Genomic DNA, 18,690 nt, shown 5'->3' on the forward strand with positions numbered 1-18,690 from the left:
CTTTCTCTTGTTCCATTTAAGACGCACACATCTCTACCTTTTTGTTTCTTTTTTTACTGATTTTCACATCGATATTATTGGAAAATTGAAAACAGAAAAAAGTAGCAATGAAAAATGTCTCTTTATGGCTTTTTCTGTGTATTTCAGTGGTTAACGTTTACAAATACAAAGTCCCGACTTTTCTGGACCCCGAAATGGTTCCCATTTTTTTGCTGTGATGAGAAAACATTTCTCGGACTGGTGAGGCTTTGTGTGATATCGAGTCTGTGTAATTCCAAGCTGAGCCAGATCGGGACATGGTCGCAGAGCGGAAGTTGGAGGGGTTTCGACTCACCGCTCCCCATACCAAGTTTGTCAGAGATTTGGGCCGGTTTAGCATTCGGCTTCGTTTCTCACTGGGTGGGAGAGTCCGGGACCCGCCCGAGTCTCCGGTGGACGTTTTGACACCGCCGCTATTGCTCGAATCCAAGGTGTCGTAACCGGTCCCGCCCTGCGTCAGATTAGTAAGGCTTTTGTATCGAAGTTGAAAGAAACTGGGTGGAGTGGCGCTCATGGTGGGGCTAGTGGTGTTGCTGCTGTTGCTGTTGTTGTGGTTGTTGCTGGTATTCACTATCATGTCATGTTTAATTGACTTGGCTCCTCCACCCTTTCGAAAGAGTTTGTGCTTCGGCCCCGAGCTCTTACCATAAGCGACTTTTTGGTACATTTGTTCGTTGATCGTGGCTTCTGAGGGCTTGCTGTTCAAGGGCCGAAAACGCTTCTTTCCTTCTCGACCCAGAGTGCTGCTGCATCCCATTTCCCACACCACCGACATGGGCGGACTTTCGATGGAGGGGGATTTCATGAGTCTACCATTTGGCACGGACGAGACCGGTCCGAGCGGCTTCCTGGATGGCAGGGTCTCCAATGGCGGGGGTTTGGGAGGATGCTGCTCCTCTTTGGGATGGGGCTCGAACTTCCAAGCCCTCAGAGATTTTGGCAGTGGTGCGAATCCTCGGACATAGTCGTAAATTTGCTCAATCTCCGAGTAGTCATCATGAGAGTCGCCCGATTGCTGGTGATTCGGATGACGTGCATTCTGATGTGAGGAAAGAACTTGGTTAATGGGCAACCGTCGAGGCCTGGCTTGTTGCTTGAAATGGGCCTTAGAAGCGAGTCCTTTGAAGTCGTTGCTTACTAGACGACTGTCTTTGGCCCAATTGACGGGAAATATGGTCATATTCGAGTTCACAGTCTGGGAGAACTCCATACAATGAGCAATGAGTCTCTGGCAATGAGGTAGGCCGATAATATCATCGTGGTTACGAGCCATTTGAACCTTGAGATTGACCGAAAGCGGCAGAGAAATCACGTGTTGATGATCTTTCGACAAGACCAGAGCAATGAGCTGATCCTCTTGGATCTCGGACAAGATTCGAACTTCTGGCACAAACACTTGGTTCTGTCGTGACGTGTCCAGGGGGGTTTGACCGTGCACCAGGCGTGCCATCAGAGGTAAGCGTTTATTCAGCAGGTTCCTGGCCGTGTGAACCCCAGAGATGTTCTCCTCCTTGGCAATGGCACTGAACTTGCCCCTCTGGTCAAGGGCTAGGTAGACATTCTCGCCCAAATAGTCGAGGCATCGAAGAAAGCGCATGCTCCCGTCTTTGGCGAGGACCTCACCCACCAGGATCAGGGTCTCTCCGACCTCAATGATCCGAGCTCGTTCTTGAATGGCGGACACATCGTCACTTCTGGAAGTGAAGGCCTTCATTCGCTCACGCACGAGAACCGTTTCCGGACTTCGTTTGAAGAGCTCGGCCACACTCTCCATGCAGCGCACACTTCGTCCATCTTCACTGAGGATCTCGAAGAAGCCTTCGTAATTGGCCGGGATACTGAGGCAATGACCTACTTTGGTAATTTTTGAACCATTGTCTTTGAATTTGATGCATTGTCCGAGCAGGCGTCGGGTTTTTCCTAAGTTCACCACAAGAATGTGTTGGTTGTACGTTGGATGTTGCAATCCAGGAACTCCCAATGAGAGGCATTGTCCCTTGACAATTTTCAGAACTCTCGGCAGATCGAACTTGCTGACCAATTCCTTGAGATAAAGCGCCTCGTCCGACCATTCTGTGGCTTGCAGCGTGGACGCGACGTCGGTTTCCTGCATGGTCTTCTGAAAACAAAAGAGAATAAAAGAAACTGTCAAAAACCATTTTGAAACATCTACTAAATCAACGCAGGGCAAGCATGGCAAGAACCAAGTAGGTACGGAGGCTTCTAATGCGAAGCTGACTGCCATCATCGCATCAGGATCGCATCACATTGACCAGTACAGCCAGTAAAGGGTCTACTAGGAACGAAGTGCTCATCAACCATGGCGATGATGATGGCGATAAAAAACACAAATGATGATTAGCTCGGATATAAAATGATTCGTCCTTGTTTGGACATCATAGCGCGCAATTCGCAAATGTAATCACAATTGTCGTGCAGAACCAAGGGTAGTTAGTTCTACTTGTTCTTCCAGTTTCCTAATATCACTTATGAATTGCAAGCTTGCTCGGCTTGGTTACTTTAGTCCTATCCAGTCCTTCCGTCAAATATCGATCCTCTAGTGAGAACAACCTTCAGGAGGGATCTACGTGATCTATACCGAAAGGGAATATCATCCTCCTCATGTGAACTGGAAAATGATGATTATCTCTCTCACAGTCACACTTCTCGTCCGCATTTCCACTTAGTTCGGGAGAAGGTGGAGGAGGTAGATTGCAGGATTCATTTATTCTCAAGCTGCATCCACCAACCATTTCGCTAGCTAGCTAAGCGAATCCTCTACACTTGCCACAATCAACCAATTCAATTTTTGTCGGGATACGAGATATTCTTGCTCAATGGGAATCATCATCATCCATCCATCCATCTACTTTTGCATCCACCAAAGACAAACGGGCCTCAGGGTCAGAACCAACCCTCTTCCTATCACATTTGTGCCAGCCATGTGTACCAAAAATCGGCTTGCAATAGACCTCAATATTTCATTTGAACAGAAAATAATAACCCCTGCTCCGCCCAGTTCCAGATGTTCGTCCTTTATTCATTTCGTATGTATGTCTGTGTGTGTGAGTGTGACTATGCAGCCAACCAAATACGACACCCTTCGCTCCTCCACTCTACACTCCCCCCTCACTCGAGTCGTTCCCTCACTCACATTTGGGATTTGGGAGGAAATTCGGCATGACATTTACATTTTGGGAAAGGGATCATTAACATTTCATCACTTCACAGTGCTTGCAATTGTTTCGGAATTGAGTTTCCAATTTGCTTGAATTTGGACAGCAGGACAAGTTTGCCTCATCCGAACCAAACCAACCAAGCGTGAACGGACGGACAAACTCTGTACAATTTACCTTGCCTTTCAACTGGAAGGACATTCGAGTCCTTGAATTCGGATCAGTTTTGTCGCTAGGTATTATTCACTCATATGATTTTCAACTTGCGCATTAAGGCCACACATGCACGTTTCGGTAGGAACTTGCGCCCATACACGAACTATCGAACACATGTATGTACTGTTTATGTAGATACAACATTCATATAGGTACTCGTACAATGTAGCGCTACCAAGAATGCGTCCAATAGACAGGAAGTGAATTCATGAAAATTAAAGTGCACGGGATTGGGATTCTCTGTGCAATATGTCCTATAGTAGAAGTTTCCGTCTTGTTATGATTGACCACGTCATGGTGGTTGAACCGCAGGTATGTACGATGGTTATGCTAATTACACTCCGTTCTCGTCAAGAAGCACAAACAATGTATTTCTTACCTTGACCTCTTGAGTATTCGTGGGTCGAAAAGATGACCAGCGGTGGTCAATATTGTGGTAGGGCTGTCTATTTTACACTATATTTGTCCCAATGGTTAACGTTGAGGGTCTTGTATTTTTGAGGTCCTGATCCTGAACTTGAACTGGTCGAGGAGCAATGCTGATTGTAGATATGTAATGGGGATGAACCGATGATCAGCACATTGAGTGGGCGACAGAGGTCATTACGTAAGATTCAACCTCACCTCTCTCTCTCCCATCTTCAATGATCAACCAGAAGCACATGATAAAGAAGAAGAGGAAGACCAGCAACTCATGCCCAAGATGCTCAACACCTCACCTAGCACCTTGGTCAGGAGCACACAATGACGTCTTTTTAGGAAAACTCATGTTGTTGAGCAAACACACTCGCAACCATGTCGACGAGTTCGTTCATCGGTCACCGATCTAGCCGTTATAATGAGCCATAGAAATCTGAATAGATCCGTATAAAAGTAGTTTACACAGAGGCGATTCAGACTTCTCTGTGACGGCTTGCTTGCTTGCTTGCTTACTTGGTTCTCGGCTTGAACGAGAGGAGAGATTTCCACTCGACCAAGTGTGGGTGCGTGCGTGCGTGCGTGTGTGCGTGCATGTGCTTGTGTCAATCCGTACGTACTGAACGAACGGCGTTCCTTCGGCGGAATTTTAGGTCCCATCACCTACGTACGTACATACGTATAGGTAGATGCCGACTTACCTGCTTTGAAGTAGGTAGGTAGGTAGGTTGGTAGGTTGGTTGGTCGGTTGGTAGGTTGGTTGGTGGGTTGTTAGGTAGATGCCTTTTCCACGTCCTCTCTCGTCTCCGAGGTCCATGGAGCAGGCAGTCTGATCTCCAGTGCTCAAGTGGTCCTCTTGTTGGTTTGTGCAATAGTTTGCTCGCTCGTTCGTCCGCTCGTTCACTCCTCCGAGAGTGTTTTCTTCTGATTCTGATTCTTCTTCATCACCACCGCCATGCACGCACTTCTCGTACTATTTCCCACTCAGCAGCCGTAGTTCTTGATACGAAGGGGCCCAGTGGTTCGTCCATTGAACAGGAATCTCCTATGCTCAACCATCGTCAGTCAGCTGCTAGTGTACGATGTTCACAACCAGTACTCTTGGTAGAGTAAGAGTGGAGTGGAAGATACTAACTACGTGATGCACTCGCTTGCCAAAGGCTTTGGAGTTTTCGCTCAAGACTCCCTCTCTCTGTGTGTATGAATTGAATCTCATGCTCACACACGTACCTACCGGCTTTGGGACAAGGCGGTCGACAAGAAGAAGTTGATGAGGATGATGATGCTGACGACAAGTAAGCTGGCAGCGACCACCACTTCTTTGTCTGTCTTTTCCCTCACGATCATATTGTAGGTGGGTATATGGAACCTATGGTCAGGTTGGGTTTTATTTATATGTATTTAAAAAAATCGAACTGTAAAGGAAAGATAAGGTCAACGTTGCCCAACCTAAATCTTGATGTATTGATTTGTCTGTTAATTGTTTCGATGAATCAGTTCGGCTCTTGTGGTTGCTTCATTCAAGGAGACCTTAAACTAGAGGAGTGAACAGTCAAAAGCAAAACTAAGCAACTTAGGTATGTCGGAAACTCTCGTTAGAGGATATTGTAGTGAAAACAAGTGAGTTTTTAATAAATAAATCAGAAACTGCAGAAATATCAATTTAATCTTGGACGGCTTCGAAACAAATCCAATGAACCATTTTTATTCTTTTTTGTATCGCAAAATTATTTCCATAACGTGTATCTCGCGTAACTTTTTATGGGATGAAGCATAGTTATAAATTACAATGAATTGGCTTCACTTCGTCATTCCAATGGTAAAAGCCATCCATGATTTCTCATAAATTCTTGAAAGACAAATATTCCTTGATTTCACACCCTAATATTTTGTAATGTCTTCCCGTCTTAATTCAAAGTAATTCTCCCATTTGTGGCAAAACAATTATGTAGAACCAGTAGTTTTCAAGACTAATTGATTGAGTGAAGACTTCTCTCAAGTTCCCGATAGATGTCCAGTGACCAGTCCAGCGAGTCATAAGTTGTTTCGTCATTGCGCATCAGAAATTGAGTAACCAAAAAGAAGACACAACAAGCTCATCTTAAACCCGCCCCATTGGTAGTTTTGCTGGTTATTCTGCACCTGAACCTCTCTCTCTATTTCTCTCGGATTGTCCATCGGGCCAGCTCTTTGGCCTGAGCAAATCGATCCGTCCGTCCATCCAACCACCATCCTGATGTCGTACAATTACTAAGCTGGATCTACTACAAGACGAGTGACGTGAGTCCGAGAGCCCTCACAAATCGACAGTAGCTTGTTTGTCTACTACACATGATGGTCCAGGGGACATTTGCTCCACTTCCATGGCGAAGACCAGCTTGCAGCGGTAAAATATCTGTCCACATTTGGGAGCCTACTTCGTTTGACAGTGTCAATATATCACTCGCCTCTCAACGCCCTCTATCACTACGTATTGCACTTAGTACGTACGTACGTACGTACTAGTACGTAGGAGAGTCCTCACGGTCCTCTTGCAACATGTGAGTGAAGGGAGAACCGATTAGCCCTGTTTCCTAATTGTGTTCTCTTGTTTCGTTGGTCTTACGTGGACGTTGCCTCTCTCGTTCCCTCGGTCTTGCTTGTACTCGCCAAGAGCATCATTACTAGGTCCGGATTGGGCTGAAAAAAATACACACACTTGCACACCTCAAGATGCTGTTGGGAGTTGGAGTGGCATATCGCGGCGTTCAATATGACTGTGATGGTGGTGGCTGAATCCACCGAAGACGACAAAAGTTGTAACGGCGGCTTCAAATCAGGTACGAAGGAAAAAAATGAAAGTGAAACGCTGAACAGAAGGTTTCCTTCAATCGCACGGAACTGGACCTAGAGGAGAATTAACGGAGACTTGAAAAAGACGATATCGTGATTTTTCTTCTCCTCCTTCTTCTTCTTCTTCTTCTTCTTCTTTTTCTTCTCGTTCTCCTTCTTAAAGGAGCTTAGTGGCGCTTGATTACAGCTTAGAGGGTTGGGCCCATCATCAGGCCTGGTACACTCAATCCATCTTCGAGTGGCCCAGTGGACTCTCTTCTTTCTCTCTTAGGGGCTTCCTCCTGATTAGTTAGTCAACGACAGAATGAACGAACTAGCATCAAACCGTGGTTGGCTTGGCGGTCGTTTTGTTCCGACATGAGAATAATCATGAGGATTAGGGACACAGAGGAAAAAAGGTACGCCGGTCAATCCCAATTTCGACCGACCATTGGATCATTCGACACTGTATAGGATGGATGGAATGGATAGAGGGGAGAGACCAGTAGCCAAATGTTGAGGATCCATGGCCTAGTTTGGCCAAATCTTCATCGTCATCAATATTATTTACCATGCGTGTCTGCTCAAGTTTCTCCTCCAGCCAAAATGATAAGCCGTTCTTTTGAACAAGTTCAACACACGTCAGACGGACGAGTATATTTGGCAACAATCTTTATAAAACTGGAATCTACTACATGGATAAGCAGAGTATGTAACGGTGAGTTATTGCTATCTTTGAATTATTGCTGATTATTTTCGTTCACGTATTACGTATCATGTCACTTTCAAGGTAGCTCAAATATCGTTTTGGAAACTGGTACTAAGTGACTGGTGGTCCCAAAACCAACTACTTCCGAGCGTTTTGTTCGTTTGTTCCCATTGAAGCAAGGCGAGATTCGTTTGAGCCAAAGAATTGCTCGGATTCAAAGCCAAAGCCTTTTCATAGTATTGCCGAGCTTTGTGCCTCTCGCCCATCATGTGATACGAGGAGCCCAAGTTCAGGAGGATTCGCGAGTCGTCCGGAAACTGCTGCAAAGCCTCTTTGTAGCCCTGAAATTTTGGAAACCACTCGATAAGGAAATCAGTGATGATGCGGTCGTGGTCGCTGTCGACGACACTATTCAAACAATGGACTAGTACTCGTTGGAAATATCTGAATATCTGTCTATCTGTGTCTCTGAATGAATGTACGTGTACCTCGGCGGCCCTCTCGAAATCAAGACTCTCTTGCCAGATGTCGGCCTCTTGCAATTGGATTTGAGAGCAAAAATTCGTCTGGAGACAAGTCCTTTTGGCCATTTCCACGGCCTCCAGGGCCAAATTGATTTTCCGTTGCTCGAAGTACACTTGTGACAATTGGTAGTAGGCCACACTGCTCGAAGGGCGTTTTTCGAGACAGAAATGCAACAATTGAAAGGCCTTATCCCAATGTCGCATGCGGATGTAAACGTCCACCTGCAATGAATTATGACGGGGTAGGAACGATCCATTGGAGGCATGTGATGTACTTTACACCGCTATGTAAGATCGGAATGACTACCAATTCGTTCAGGGTTAAGTCCACTTCGGAATGGATGTCCATTGGCAACAGGAATTGATGAGGATTGGACTCGAACTTGGGTGAGAGACGGAGACATTCCAGCAAGAGTCGCTGAGCAGGCTCGAAATTGTATCTCTCAACCAGACTTCTCTCCAAGAGAGGAATGGCCTGAGCACATTGACCATCTTGGCTGAAAGAGCAAACCAAATCATGATGGTATTGTTGGTTGAAAGTTGATGGATGACGAGTTTACCGCCATTGGATTAGGTATTATTGCTACTGCGGTACTGATTGGTGATTAAGTTATGAACATGATGAAAGATCGTACGAGTTGAAAGACTTTTGTTTAGGACCGCATCACTCTCAAGTACGCTCGCATTGCCCGTTTGAATACCGCAAATCGGTTTTATGTACACTACATGCCAAACACATCGCGGAAATGACCTACGGTAAAAAGTATACCAGAGGCGTCACTCACTATTGGGAGGAATTCGGCATTTTTCAATGGCAAAAAAGAGACTTTACACTGAAAACTGTAAATAAAGTAGGATGTGCACCATTCTCCAGATGCATTTGGACGACGAATACCACACATATTCCTCAAGCTAATCCACGAATGGACTATTGGTTTGTGTACACTAAGTACATAAGGGTTAACTCACCTGAGCATGAGTGCCAGATTGTAGAGGGATGTTGGATGCCCAGGATCAATGGTCAAAGCCATTTCCAAATGTTTGGTAGCCTCCTTTGGATCCGGGAGAATGGCCGCCAGGTTATTATGGGCTTCGGTGTAAGTTGGCCACAATCTGGAAAGATCATCATCAACGAATGATGGGTGAATGAAGGAGTCAAGGCGTGCGTTTAAAGATAATGATGCATTGCGTGCGGGCTTGACATAATTTGGAAATACTCACTTGATCGCCTCTTTATAATGGGCCACCGCCACTTCCAGTCGGCCATTGTCTTTGCAGGCATTGGCCAAGTTGTAATGGGCCTTCGCATTGTGAGGCAGCGTTTTCACCCCAGCCCTACGGAGGTACACACGTACGTACATAGTCAGTAGTACAAGTACGAGGAGCATGTCGAAAGAAATAAAAGCCCCGTCATTCTTGCTTTGCTATCAATGGGCCGTAAAAATATACGACGGACTATGGTATGTGTTTTTCTTTTGGCCAGATCCAGATCTTTTTCTTTCTGGACATGTAGTATGCGCTGGCGGCTTCTACAGAAAGTGCTACTGTACCCTACTGTTGTTGTTGTTATTGTTGTTGTAGTAGGACTATGGTAGTAGTATTTTTCTCTTTTCTTCCACGTCTTTTCAATTTACCGTAATAGGGCGTCTCTGGATTGCCAATCCTGGTTCCTCTGACATGTTCTCAATCCCTGGCTCACGATCAAAATGGCAAACAAGATTTTTCCCACCAATGCTGTGATTTGGGATCGACTTTGGATGAGTCGAGTAAATCCATGGCTTATCAGCAGGCTCAGACCGATACTTTTGGTTCGAAGAGATGCGAGGAAAGAAACAAAGAGTAATCGCTTGAAATGGGAGGATGAGGAAATTTCAACGAATTGTGATTTGGTGATCTTTTCCGATTCGCTCTATTGGCGATGGCCACGATGGCCACGATGGCCATGGTGGTCGTCGAACGATTGAGACACTCACTCACCTGGGCATGTACAGCACTCTTTCGGCCAAGACAAACCCCACATAGAACACCAGATTGGATGCGGGAATATACGAGAAGATCAGGATTAAGGTGGCGAATCGATCCAACGTGCGATCCTCGGGGCCTTGAATGGATCTCGGGCCAGATGGGGAGGATGGACAACGATTGATGCCACTGACGCCACTGATGCTGCTAATGCTGCTAATGCTGCCACTGGTGCTGGTCGTGCATGCCGTCTGCATCCATGAGAACGTAAGTAATTGCGCTTTTAGTTCGTGGAGTGCGTTTCAGACACATAAGTGTGAGCTAATCAAGTGCTCCAATTGGGATGATTTGTAATTGGCCCTACCTGCGAAATGGCAGAGCAAGAGGAAGAAGAAGAAGAGGACGAAGAAGCTGGACGCAGAGGTCGCCAAAGCTGGTAAAGGAACCCGCCCAAAATGGGGTAGAAAGTGAGCACGAGGAGACATCTGGTATCCCAAACGCTTTCGATCAATTCAATGGAGCCCATTTGCCAGTCGTAAGACAAGGAAATTGGGCAAATCATCAACCATAACGAATAGATCGAGAGATAAAGAAACGTCATGGCTCTGGGTACATACAGATGGTTGTACGCGAGAAAGGGCAAGAAAGAAAAGAATAAGACATCAAATCCGCGAACGGGAGACCCACCGACTCATGTTTTCTCCTCTAAAAATGCATTTTTGGCCATTGGGGATTTGTCGTGGGGACATGAAAACATTTGACCGCTTGGTTCAAACGAACATATGTCCATCTTGTTCCATGTAACGGAACTTCTCGTCTTGAAATGGCTCAAAGAAATCAACTTAGCTTTTTATACCTGGTGAAGATGCTGGAGTGAAATGCAGCGGGATTATCCATCGGAGAAAAGATGGGCCATGGGCAGAATCTCGTAACCAGAAATATCCGTGCGAACATGTAAACGACAGACTGCGTAAAACAGAAACAAGAGAATATTAAGAGGTTAGGTGAGTAGCTTTGAGAGTAAGTTCCGAGATCAACAAACCAAAGCTATTTCCGCCAGGAAAATTGCTCCCAAATTCCCACGTTTAAGCAACTTCCGCCATGAAACTGTCTCTTGACTGATCAAGAGAGCTGATTTGATAAACGGTGTCATAGCGCCGGACTCCTTACTAAGCAACGAAAGAATCTGAAATCCTTGGCTAGCACAAAATAGGATCCCAGGCGAATCCGAAATCTGCACTGAATAGATCAACCTGAAAATTGAACATTCACTTCATTAGAGCGTGTTTATAAACGATATCGATCAATCCTAACTCACTTGTGAAATAAGTATACCGAAATTATGCTCAGTGACGTGGCCAAAAGGTCGGCTGCCCCAACCAATCCCGATACCTGAAATCAAAGATGACATGTTTGCCCATTTGGGAACCAAATCTTAACCACTATCAGTGATACTTACAGTTTCTGTGTGGATCGATTGAACGATGAATAGCGCAGCCAGGCAGTTGAAAGACAACGATTTTGTTGCTGTAGTTGTATCAGTTGTGGAAGGCATCAATTTGGATGGGAGTGTGGCTATGGCCCAGGTCACAAATGTGTGAAGACACAAGTTAAACACATGGAATGGAACCGGACTACCCCCACCCCATTGGAACAACAATCTGGAGCGATGATGATGATGATTCAAGGTCAACACGTGATGGGGTTTACCAGAGTGTCTGGCGATGGTCAACTTACCGGAACACCAAAGTGGTTATTGGTCGAAAAGATTTGTGCGACGCACTCGAGTCCAACTGCGTGCCCCAGAAATCGTGGGTGAGGATGTTCCAGATCGAGGTGTTGGCATCCGTGACCATGGGATTTTGTAGAATGGCCGGATTGTCATCGTGCACAAAGTCCCCGGTGAGACTGTTCCAATACACGAGAGTCACGAAGCCGAACACAACAAAGAAGTGAGGGCACTCCTTCAGGCAGTTCCAGGAGCATTTCGAATTTCGTTTGGATTCCATGATTTCCGTTCTTTCATGTTCTCTGGTGTCGTTCCGAGTTCCAAAACCACTGTTCCTTTCCTCCTTCTCTTCCTCAGCTTCTTCGTCTGCCTTCTTACGATCTAGCATAAGAAGTTACTTACGCAGAGTAATGCATTGCAATGTGCTAGTTACCCGTGGTGCTCCCTCGTTACTACCATTTCTTTTGAGCGTAAGCAGCATCGTCGGGTGGTGCAAAATCGCTAGGAAAAATAACAAGATGAGCATCCTCGACCGTCCCACTACCGGCCGTCCGTCCTTCCGTCCTCATCCTCGAGCATCTCCTTCTCCTTGTCCTTCTCTTTCTCTCTCTATTTCTTCTGCTTCTCCTCTATTTGTTTGAGGGAACGTCCGTGGGGTCCAACGCACAGACGTACCTACTGTACTGGGACCGAGTACTTGAGGGAAGCTGGCCCTTCTTCGTTGTGTTCCGTCTTGTTCCATCTGCGTGGACCATTCAGGGACAACGAAAGAGAGAGATGGAGAAGCCAGCCAAGATGAGAAACATATTTGGCCCAAGATGATCGAGAAAGAGGAAGAGGATCGAGGGATGGGGAGGGGAAGCCCAAAGGTTCAGCATCCCCCAGAGTTGGAACAGAGGCGAAATACAACACTTGAACGGGCCGCAAACAGCAAGCATGCCAAGGAAGAGAAAGTCGATCAGCTTTATGGGCCATTCCTCAGAGCGGCCCGTAACTCAACCATGAGTTTCTTTGTCTTCGATGGTTCCCCCAATCAAATATACCAGAGGTTGTAAACCACGCTTGGCCGACTTCAACTTGTTAGAGGAGTGCTATCCTTTGAACATCTTACTCATATGTTTTTTTCAATTGACTGCCTTAGATAATTTGAGTCCTTCAAAAAGCGAACAGAAAGAATAACCCACGGGGAAGGTTTGTTTACCATCTGGAAATCCTCGCTATCAGTTATCGCATATCCTTAGTTGGCAAACAACGCGAGGATTGATCCTTATTGCCTTGAAGACATTGAGCGGCATTCCTTCGTCTTTCTTGTCTCCAGAGGATTCTACTTGAGCTCCGATTCACATGATCTCCGTCTGCGGTTATTTTCCCATGAATTTTAAATTTATTCTAAACCCTCAGAAACTCCCTGGATCGAGCGTGAAAAATGTCATTCGAAAATGGTTTCAACTGCATTCCTCTTTGATGGGGGGGAGTCGGATGGATCGCCCACTAGAATGGCACCCGTGCTCCCCACAGTGTGATGGACCGTGTCCCAAACAGAAGTGACTCATTTGAAAAGGAATCTGGAGTTAATTCTTTTCCACAAAGTCAGTATTGTGAGGCACAGAAGAGTCGGATCTATTTCGGACAACACAATAGGACAAGAGCAATCATATTGATGAATTCAACGCCTCATAATTTCCTCAATGGAGAATCCCCCGGCGCCGAAGCTCACGGGAGAAGGTAAGAATGGTCGTGAGGGTGGACGTTGGGCTTGAACCATAGGCAGCGCCTCCATTGTAGTGGATTGAGCCAGATCCATTCGAGATGAGGGTGGCGGCAAACGTACCAAAGAGGTAGAGGGACAAACCAGAGTAAGAGTCTGATCATGACGATTCGCTAGTCTCAAAGGCGAGCTTGATTGCTCGTATTGACTGTTTTGTTGGTAGTTGACAATGCTCCTCATTGTTCCCGATTTGTCGTGAGCCAGATAGTCGGAGAGCGACGTGACCGTCAAAGAAGATGAAGTGTTGACCGTCGAAGGTACTATTCTCGGTGGTTTCGGTGAGTTTGTTTGGAATCCCGGGAGGAAAGCAAATTTCGTGTCTTGATCTCCCACCGTGGTCACATCAATATCACAGTCCTCTTCACTGCTACTCGCATCCGTCGAGATGGTTCGAATCGAGGCCCCCGAGGAATTAAGAGAGTCGTCCAGCCTTGACTTCGAAGACATCCGGGGAGAGGGGATGGACGGTGGGTCATCGGATGAACGGCTATCACAAAGGCTATGCGTGAGCTTATGTCGTCGGAGGTCACAATTCCGACGAAACACTTTGCGGCATTGGTTGCACTCGTACGGTTTGTGGTTAGTGTGCGTCAACAGATGAGTCTTCAAATTGGATCGCTGATTAAAGCTCCGCTGACAGACACTACATTTGTGTGGCGATTCAGCCATGTGCAAGATCTTGTGCACCGCCAAGGTCCGCGATTGACAAAAGCCCTTCCCGCATTCCACACATTTAAAGGGCTTCTCCTTGGAATGGATGTATCGATGATCTCGTAAATGGTCTTGTCGACGAAAAGCCTTGCCACACACATCACATGAATACGGTCGCTCATCCGTATGAGTTCGCTCATGGATAAGGAGGTTGTACGACTTGGTGAATTCTCGATTGCAGAATTTACACACGAAATGTTTTCGAGCTCGAGACACTTTGGTGCCCACCGTGGCTTTGAGCAACCGAGATTTGACTTGCCATGAGACTTCTTGAGATCCTGTTTTGTCTTGGGTTCCAATGGAACTGAGATCATGGCGATGCCCCATGGATTGTTTGTTCCACGGGCTGTCAAGAGAGGGGCCAGTTGACGGGATCACCGGTTGGAATGCCGACATATTGGAAATGGCTTTATTTCATCATAGAGTATTGAGGCTAGAAGAGAAAGAGAGAGAGAGAGAGAATTTAAGAACTGCGAGATCATTTTCCATCGTCATCGGTCTCATCTTTCCTCGGTTGAAGCCATATTGGTTCTACTTTAGGGCTCACATTACGATAAGCCTTCAACTGCCAACAAAAAGTTTCGCCAAAGCCCGAGACATCCCATTAAGTGGGAAGGCCAGCCATGTCATGATTCACCTCTGCCTTCAGATCAGCTCTTGGTAACTCCATCGACTCATTGCTTTTTGATACGAACACAAATGACTCAACAAGTCTTGGCGGGTTCTTTATGAATTGATTATCTCTTGGATTAGGCATGAATAACCCATTTCTAACCAGGCACATGCTTCCATAATCAAACCACATCGCCTTTTTGAAGTACGAGACTGGGAGAACCCCGACAGGCTCAGAGTGACGGCTGGGATGCTAGTTGCGATCATCTAGCAATGAATGGCAAGCCTTTTACCTTCCTTTGTCAATAGATCTCCCCGTGGAATTCCAAGCAGCTCTAGCGGTAGCGCTCTGTGAGTATACCGCAATTTACGAACGTACATACTTGTACGTGTGCATGCAGAGAAGCTCCTAGCCCTACATGTGCCCCAAAGATGTTCTGGAGAGGGAGTGAAAGATGCTCCCTCTCTTGCTACTCTTGGACTGAATTGTGGCTACGTTCGAGAGCTACATAGGTACATGCTTCGAAACGACGGACTTCTGCTTTTACGTTCTTCTCTACGTATACTCACATGAGTACCCCCTGCTAGCCTATGGTTTTGCCCTGGTTTGAAGGGAAGAGAACAGGTTTTGACCTGTGCTATGGAATGTAATATGGCTGCCAAAGCAAGGAGTTACAGACTGCGACACCCTCCGATCAAGACGACGACAACAACAACAGCAGCAGCATTGAGGGCTGGACTGGGTTGGTTGGTTGGTTACTTGAATGCATGAAGGAGACTTGTTTGACAAGGACCAAAATGGTTGGAGACACAAAAAAAATAAAAGGTGAGACTGCAGATAAATCGGTTACTTTCGTTACGAGAAAAAGTATCGTTTTTGTATAAGATATCGGTTTCTTTTTTAAGGAATCTTGACCAAAGGAGTCTTTTTTTTCTTTTCCTGAATTTGAATTGCTCAACTGTTGATGAAGTTAAATAATTTGAAGAGGAAAATCTCTTTGCTTTGGCCAGATAAGGGGCACGTACCTAAATGTGAGCATTGTCATTTTATGATGAATCTAAAGGTGAACCATAAAGGCACTTGTTAGAACCAAATAGGGCGTAAAACCTATAATCGCGGAATTGAACAGAAAACATGTGCCATGTAACTAAATGTAGAAAGAATTTATTCTCACCCAGTTTTTTTTAGGCTCATAAACATTAATCTTTTCTAAGACATAAAAAACAAATGGATCACTGAAGAGCATTATTAGATGTACGTATACCATATCATTGAATCATTGCTAGTTAATGTTAGGGACGTAGTTTTCGCTCAAACTACAGAATCAGTAGAAATTGCTACCGGTCTTAAGCGCTCTCTCCTCCTGATTAAAAAACCAGCCAATCAATGACCGGTTATTTGTCGGAGTAGCAATCTCCTATGCCAAAATCTCAATTTCTGCCATGCCTTGTCCTGCCATGCATGTTTGGAACAGATCAGCATTTCGTGAAATATGTCACCTACATGCTGCATATCCTGACAATCGGGACTCTTGAATTATTGCTTTGCACATGAAAGAGAAGATCTATCATGAGTTTAGTCTCACCTGTTTTCTGTCAAGTTTGGGTTTGACTGACGTGCCGGAAATTCTTCTGAAACAAGTCACCGCACGTTAGTTTAATAGAAAACTGTTTTGGAACAATTTTCAACGTGTTCACTCATTGACGTCAATTGTGCTATTGTGGAATGCAGGAACGGTGGTGGCCCAGGATGATGATGTTGATGATGATGATGATAAAGACGAAGAAGGAGCAAAAGAAGTTGCTTCCACTCCTGGCCTAGTCCATTTCTATACCCATGATGTGCATGCCCACATTCATCCCTCTACTACAGTACACTGCACGAGAGTCACAGTAGCTCCCGGTGTCTGCATACCATATCCCTTTGGTGGATTGAGCGAGAACAGTAGCTGCTACTGGCATTACAAGTTCACCACCACATGGACGACCACGACGACCAAGACGACCTACCCGGACCCAATGAACTACTCGAGGTAGTAGAGGTATACATACGGACCGACGGACGCACACCTCCAACCCTCACATACCAGACAGAAGAAGGCTACTGTTCACTCTCATTCACCACAACTGTATCTCGGCAACCATACCTTCGCTATTATCCCCAACCCCAACCACCATCACCAACATCGTCATCATCATCATCAAAAGGAGGATTGGGCTTTTAAGGTATGCCCAGTAGCCCCATTCGGTAGCATCTCGTACGTATAGCAAGGAGTAGGTGGGCAGAGAGTAGACGAATGATTCGAGTCTGCCGAGAGACACAAGCTCGAATACCTTCAAGACATCTCAAGTGCTTGGGGCTGAACGAATGGTACACATCATATTCTAATAGTATTTATTTTTAGTTCTGCATTAAATTTATTTCAGTTGATCGTGTTTATTCTTGTGGGCTGTAAGCATTCAATTCAAGTGAAAAGACTTTAGAGGGATTACTAATTTATCTGAAATGCAAAGGAGAGACACATTAAGCCTGTTCTTTACTTTCACATTTCCATCAACAGACACAAGCAACATTTGTTCAGTTATCATCTTCAAAGCATGAGAATAATACATGAAGTAATACACATATGGAGTAACCGAATGAACAAGTACGTCGTCTTTTTCACCAAGACAAAACGAAAGACAACAATTTAAAGCATGGATCAGAGTTGAAAACTAAGCCCTTTATCATTACTGAATTGCTGACCATGGCATTTTGAATGAGCTTTCGTTGGCTTGTCCAGTGGTCCGAGTTGTCCATGGGGGCATACCACGAACTGAATGAAGTCAAGCTGAGGAGAACTAAGTTGTTCTGTGGTTGTTATAGGTAGCTTTTACTCCTACCCGTCTTCCACCTCATTCGGTAGTCGGCTTACCTCGAACCACTGCATACCATCATACCTTCCAAAGTCCATTTGCGGTGGAAGCTCGCCGGATTGCTACCGAACAAAACCCAGGGCATCCAAGACCAAACCAGTCGTAGGGGAGAGCATGTTGTAATCATAATCCTCGTCCGTCTTGGTCTGGTCACCAAAGGAATGTTCGACCGAAACAGAAGCACATTTGGACTAGAAGATACTTGGCAGGCACCGGCACTCAAGCAAGCACTGTTCAACCTTCGCTCATACACAAATGAATCGGTACACTGCCAGAGACCTGACTAGAATGGGCTCTGGGTGTGGGTCGTCACAACCAATCCTTAAAGATCAAGAAGAGTATCATTGAATTAACGGTAACTCATTTGGTTCATCAAATAGACTTGATAGGCACCATCGCCCACATGTTCGCCACTCTAGTGTCTTCTGTGATAGGCGGTGTCTAAATTCTTGAAATGATGATCGTTGTGTGAAATAAGCGAGAGGAAGAGAGAAGGCCAGAGTGAGCCCGGGGAAGCCTTAGCACATTAGGGAAGAGATGCCTCTCCCGCTCCAACTGATGGTAATCATGATGATGCAGATTAAAGCCGAGGGGGAATAGCTCACATTCCATCGCTCGTGGCCTGAAGGGCTTGAACCATATCCATCCCTCCTTGACACGAACACTCACTTCGAGTAAGCTTGTCCAAACTCGCCACATGTTCCACTTTCATCATTCGACTTCACCTTCGGCCGATGGCCAAACTGGAAAAGATCACGCCTGCTCTAGTCAGTGGGTTGATGAGTAATGTGGTATTTCAAACAGAATCTATGGGAGGCAACAATAAATGTAATGAACATAAATCTGAAAAGCATCGCTTCCATGCTTCCATATTGAGCAGAATTAAGATATCTTTCTCGTGCGTGAAGCTGATGAGACCTTTAAAACCAGTGAGTCCCTTGCTTGCTAATCGAAAAGTGAATAAGTATAATATGTCTATGTCCGTTGGTAAAGAAGTCGAAGGTAGTCGTACTGAAAGATACTCGAACATAAACGGAAATTTGGGATAAAACAGAGAGCTCCAGACTGCCAACCGACCAGCATGGGTCAGAATATACTGC

General features: G+C 45.6%; 3 protein-coding genes across 5 annotated transcripts; all 3 read right to left on the reverse strand.

The window, feature by feature from the left end:
- Positions 1-112: 112 nt before the first annotated feature.
- Positions 113-4,360, reverse strand: LOC131883012 (uncharacterized). 2 transcript variants are annotated; one of them, XM_059230339.1, is made up of 3 exons: positions 4,056-4,360; positions 3,811-3,970; positions 113-2,158 (listed from the first exon to the last, which is right to left on the reverse strand). In XM_059230339.1, the coding sequence occupies exon 3, from the start codon at positions 2,150-2,152 to the stop codon at positions 158-160; it is 1,995 nt and encodes a 664-aa protein (XP_059086322.1). In that variant the 5' UTR covers positions 2,153-2,158; positions 3,811-3,970; positions 4,056-4,360; the 3' UTR covers positions 113-157. The 2 variants fall into 2 exon arrangements, with proteins under 2 accessions (XP_059086322.1, XP_059086321.1); XM_059230338.1 differs by having other exon boundaries at positions 3,811-4,360.
- A 2,941-nt stretch (positions 4,361-7,301) lies between these two features.
- On the reverse strand, positions 7,302-11,993 carry LOC131883011 (protein O-mannosyl-transferase TMTC1-like). The gene is made up of 13 exons (XM_059230337.1): positions 11,592-11,993; positions 11,314-11,515; positions 11,173-11,246; positions 10,897-11,107; positions 10,711-10,820; positions 10,219-10,459; positions 9,870-10,105; positions 9,527-9,694; positions 9,114-9,227; positions 8,862-9,005; positions 8,200-8,389; positions 7,857-8,114; positions 7,302-7,709 (listed from the first exon to the last, which is right to left on the reverse strand). Exons 1-13 carry the CDS (start codon positions 11,969-11,971, stop codon positions 7,455-7,457), a joined length of 2,583 nt encoding a protein of 860 aa, XP_059086320.1. The 5' UTR covers positions 11,972-11,993; the 3' UTR covers positions 7,302-7,454.
- Positions 11,994-12,784: 791 nt separating this feature from the next.
- Positions 12,785-16,811, reverse strand: LOC131883015 (fez family zinc finger protein erm-like). Of its 2 annotated transcripts, none has more exons than XM_059230342.1 (2): positions 16,261-16,811; positions 12,785-14,495 (listed from the first exon to the last, which is right to left on the reverse strand). In XM_059230342.1, the coding sequence occupies exon 2, from the start codon at positions 14,456-14,458 to the stop codon at positions 13,250-13,252; it is 1,209 nt and encodes a 402-aa protein (XP_059086325.1). In that variant the 5' UTR covers positions 14,459-14,495; positions 16,261-16,811; the 3' UTR covers positions 12,785-13,249. The 2 variants fall into 2 exon arrangements, with proteins under 2 accessions (XP_059086325.1, XP_059086326.1); XM_059230343.1 differs by lacking the exon at positions 16,261-16,811 and adding an exon at positions 14,968-15,699.
- Positions 16,812-18,690: the final 1,879 nt, after the last annotated feature.

The sequence above is a fragment of the Tigriopus californicus genome, chromosome 7 (genome assembly GCF_007210705.1).
Source record: "Tigriopus californicus strain San Diego chromosome 7, Tcal_SD_v2.1, whole genome shotgun sequence".
NCBI lineage: Eukaryota > Metazoa > Arthropoda > Copepoda > Harpacticoida > Harpacticidae > Tigriopus > Tigriopus californicus.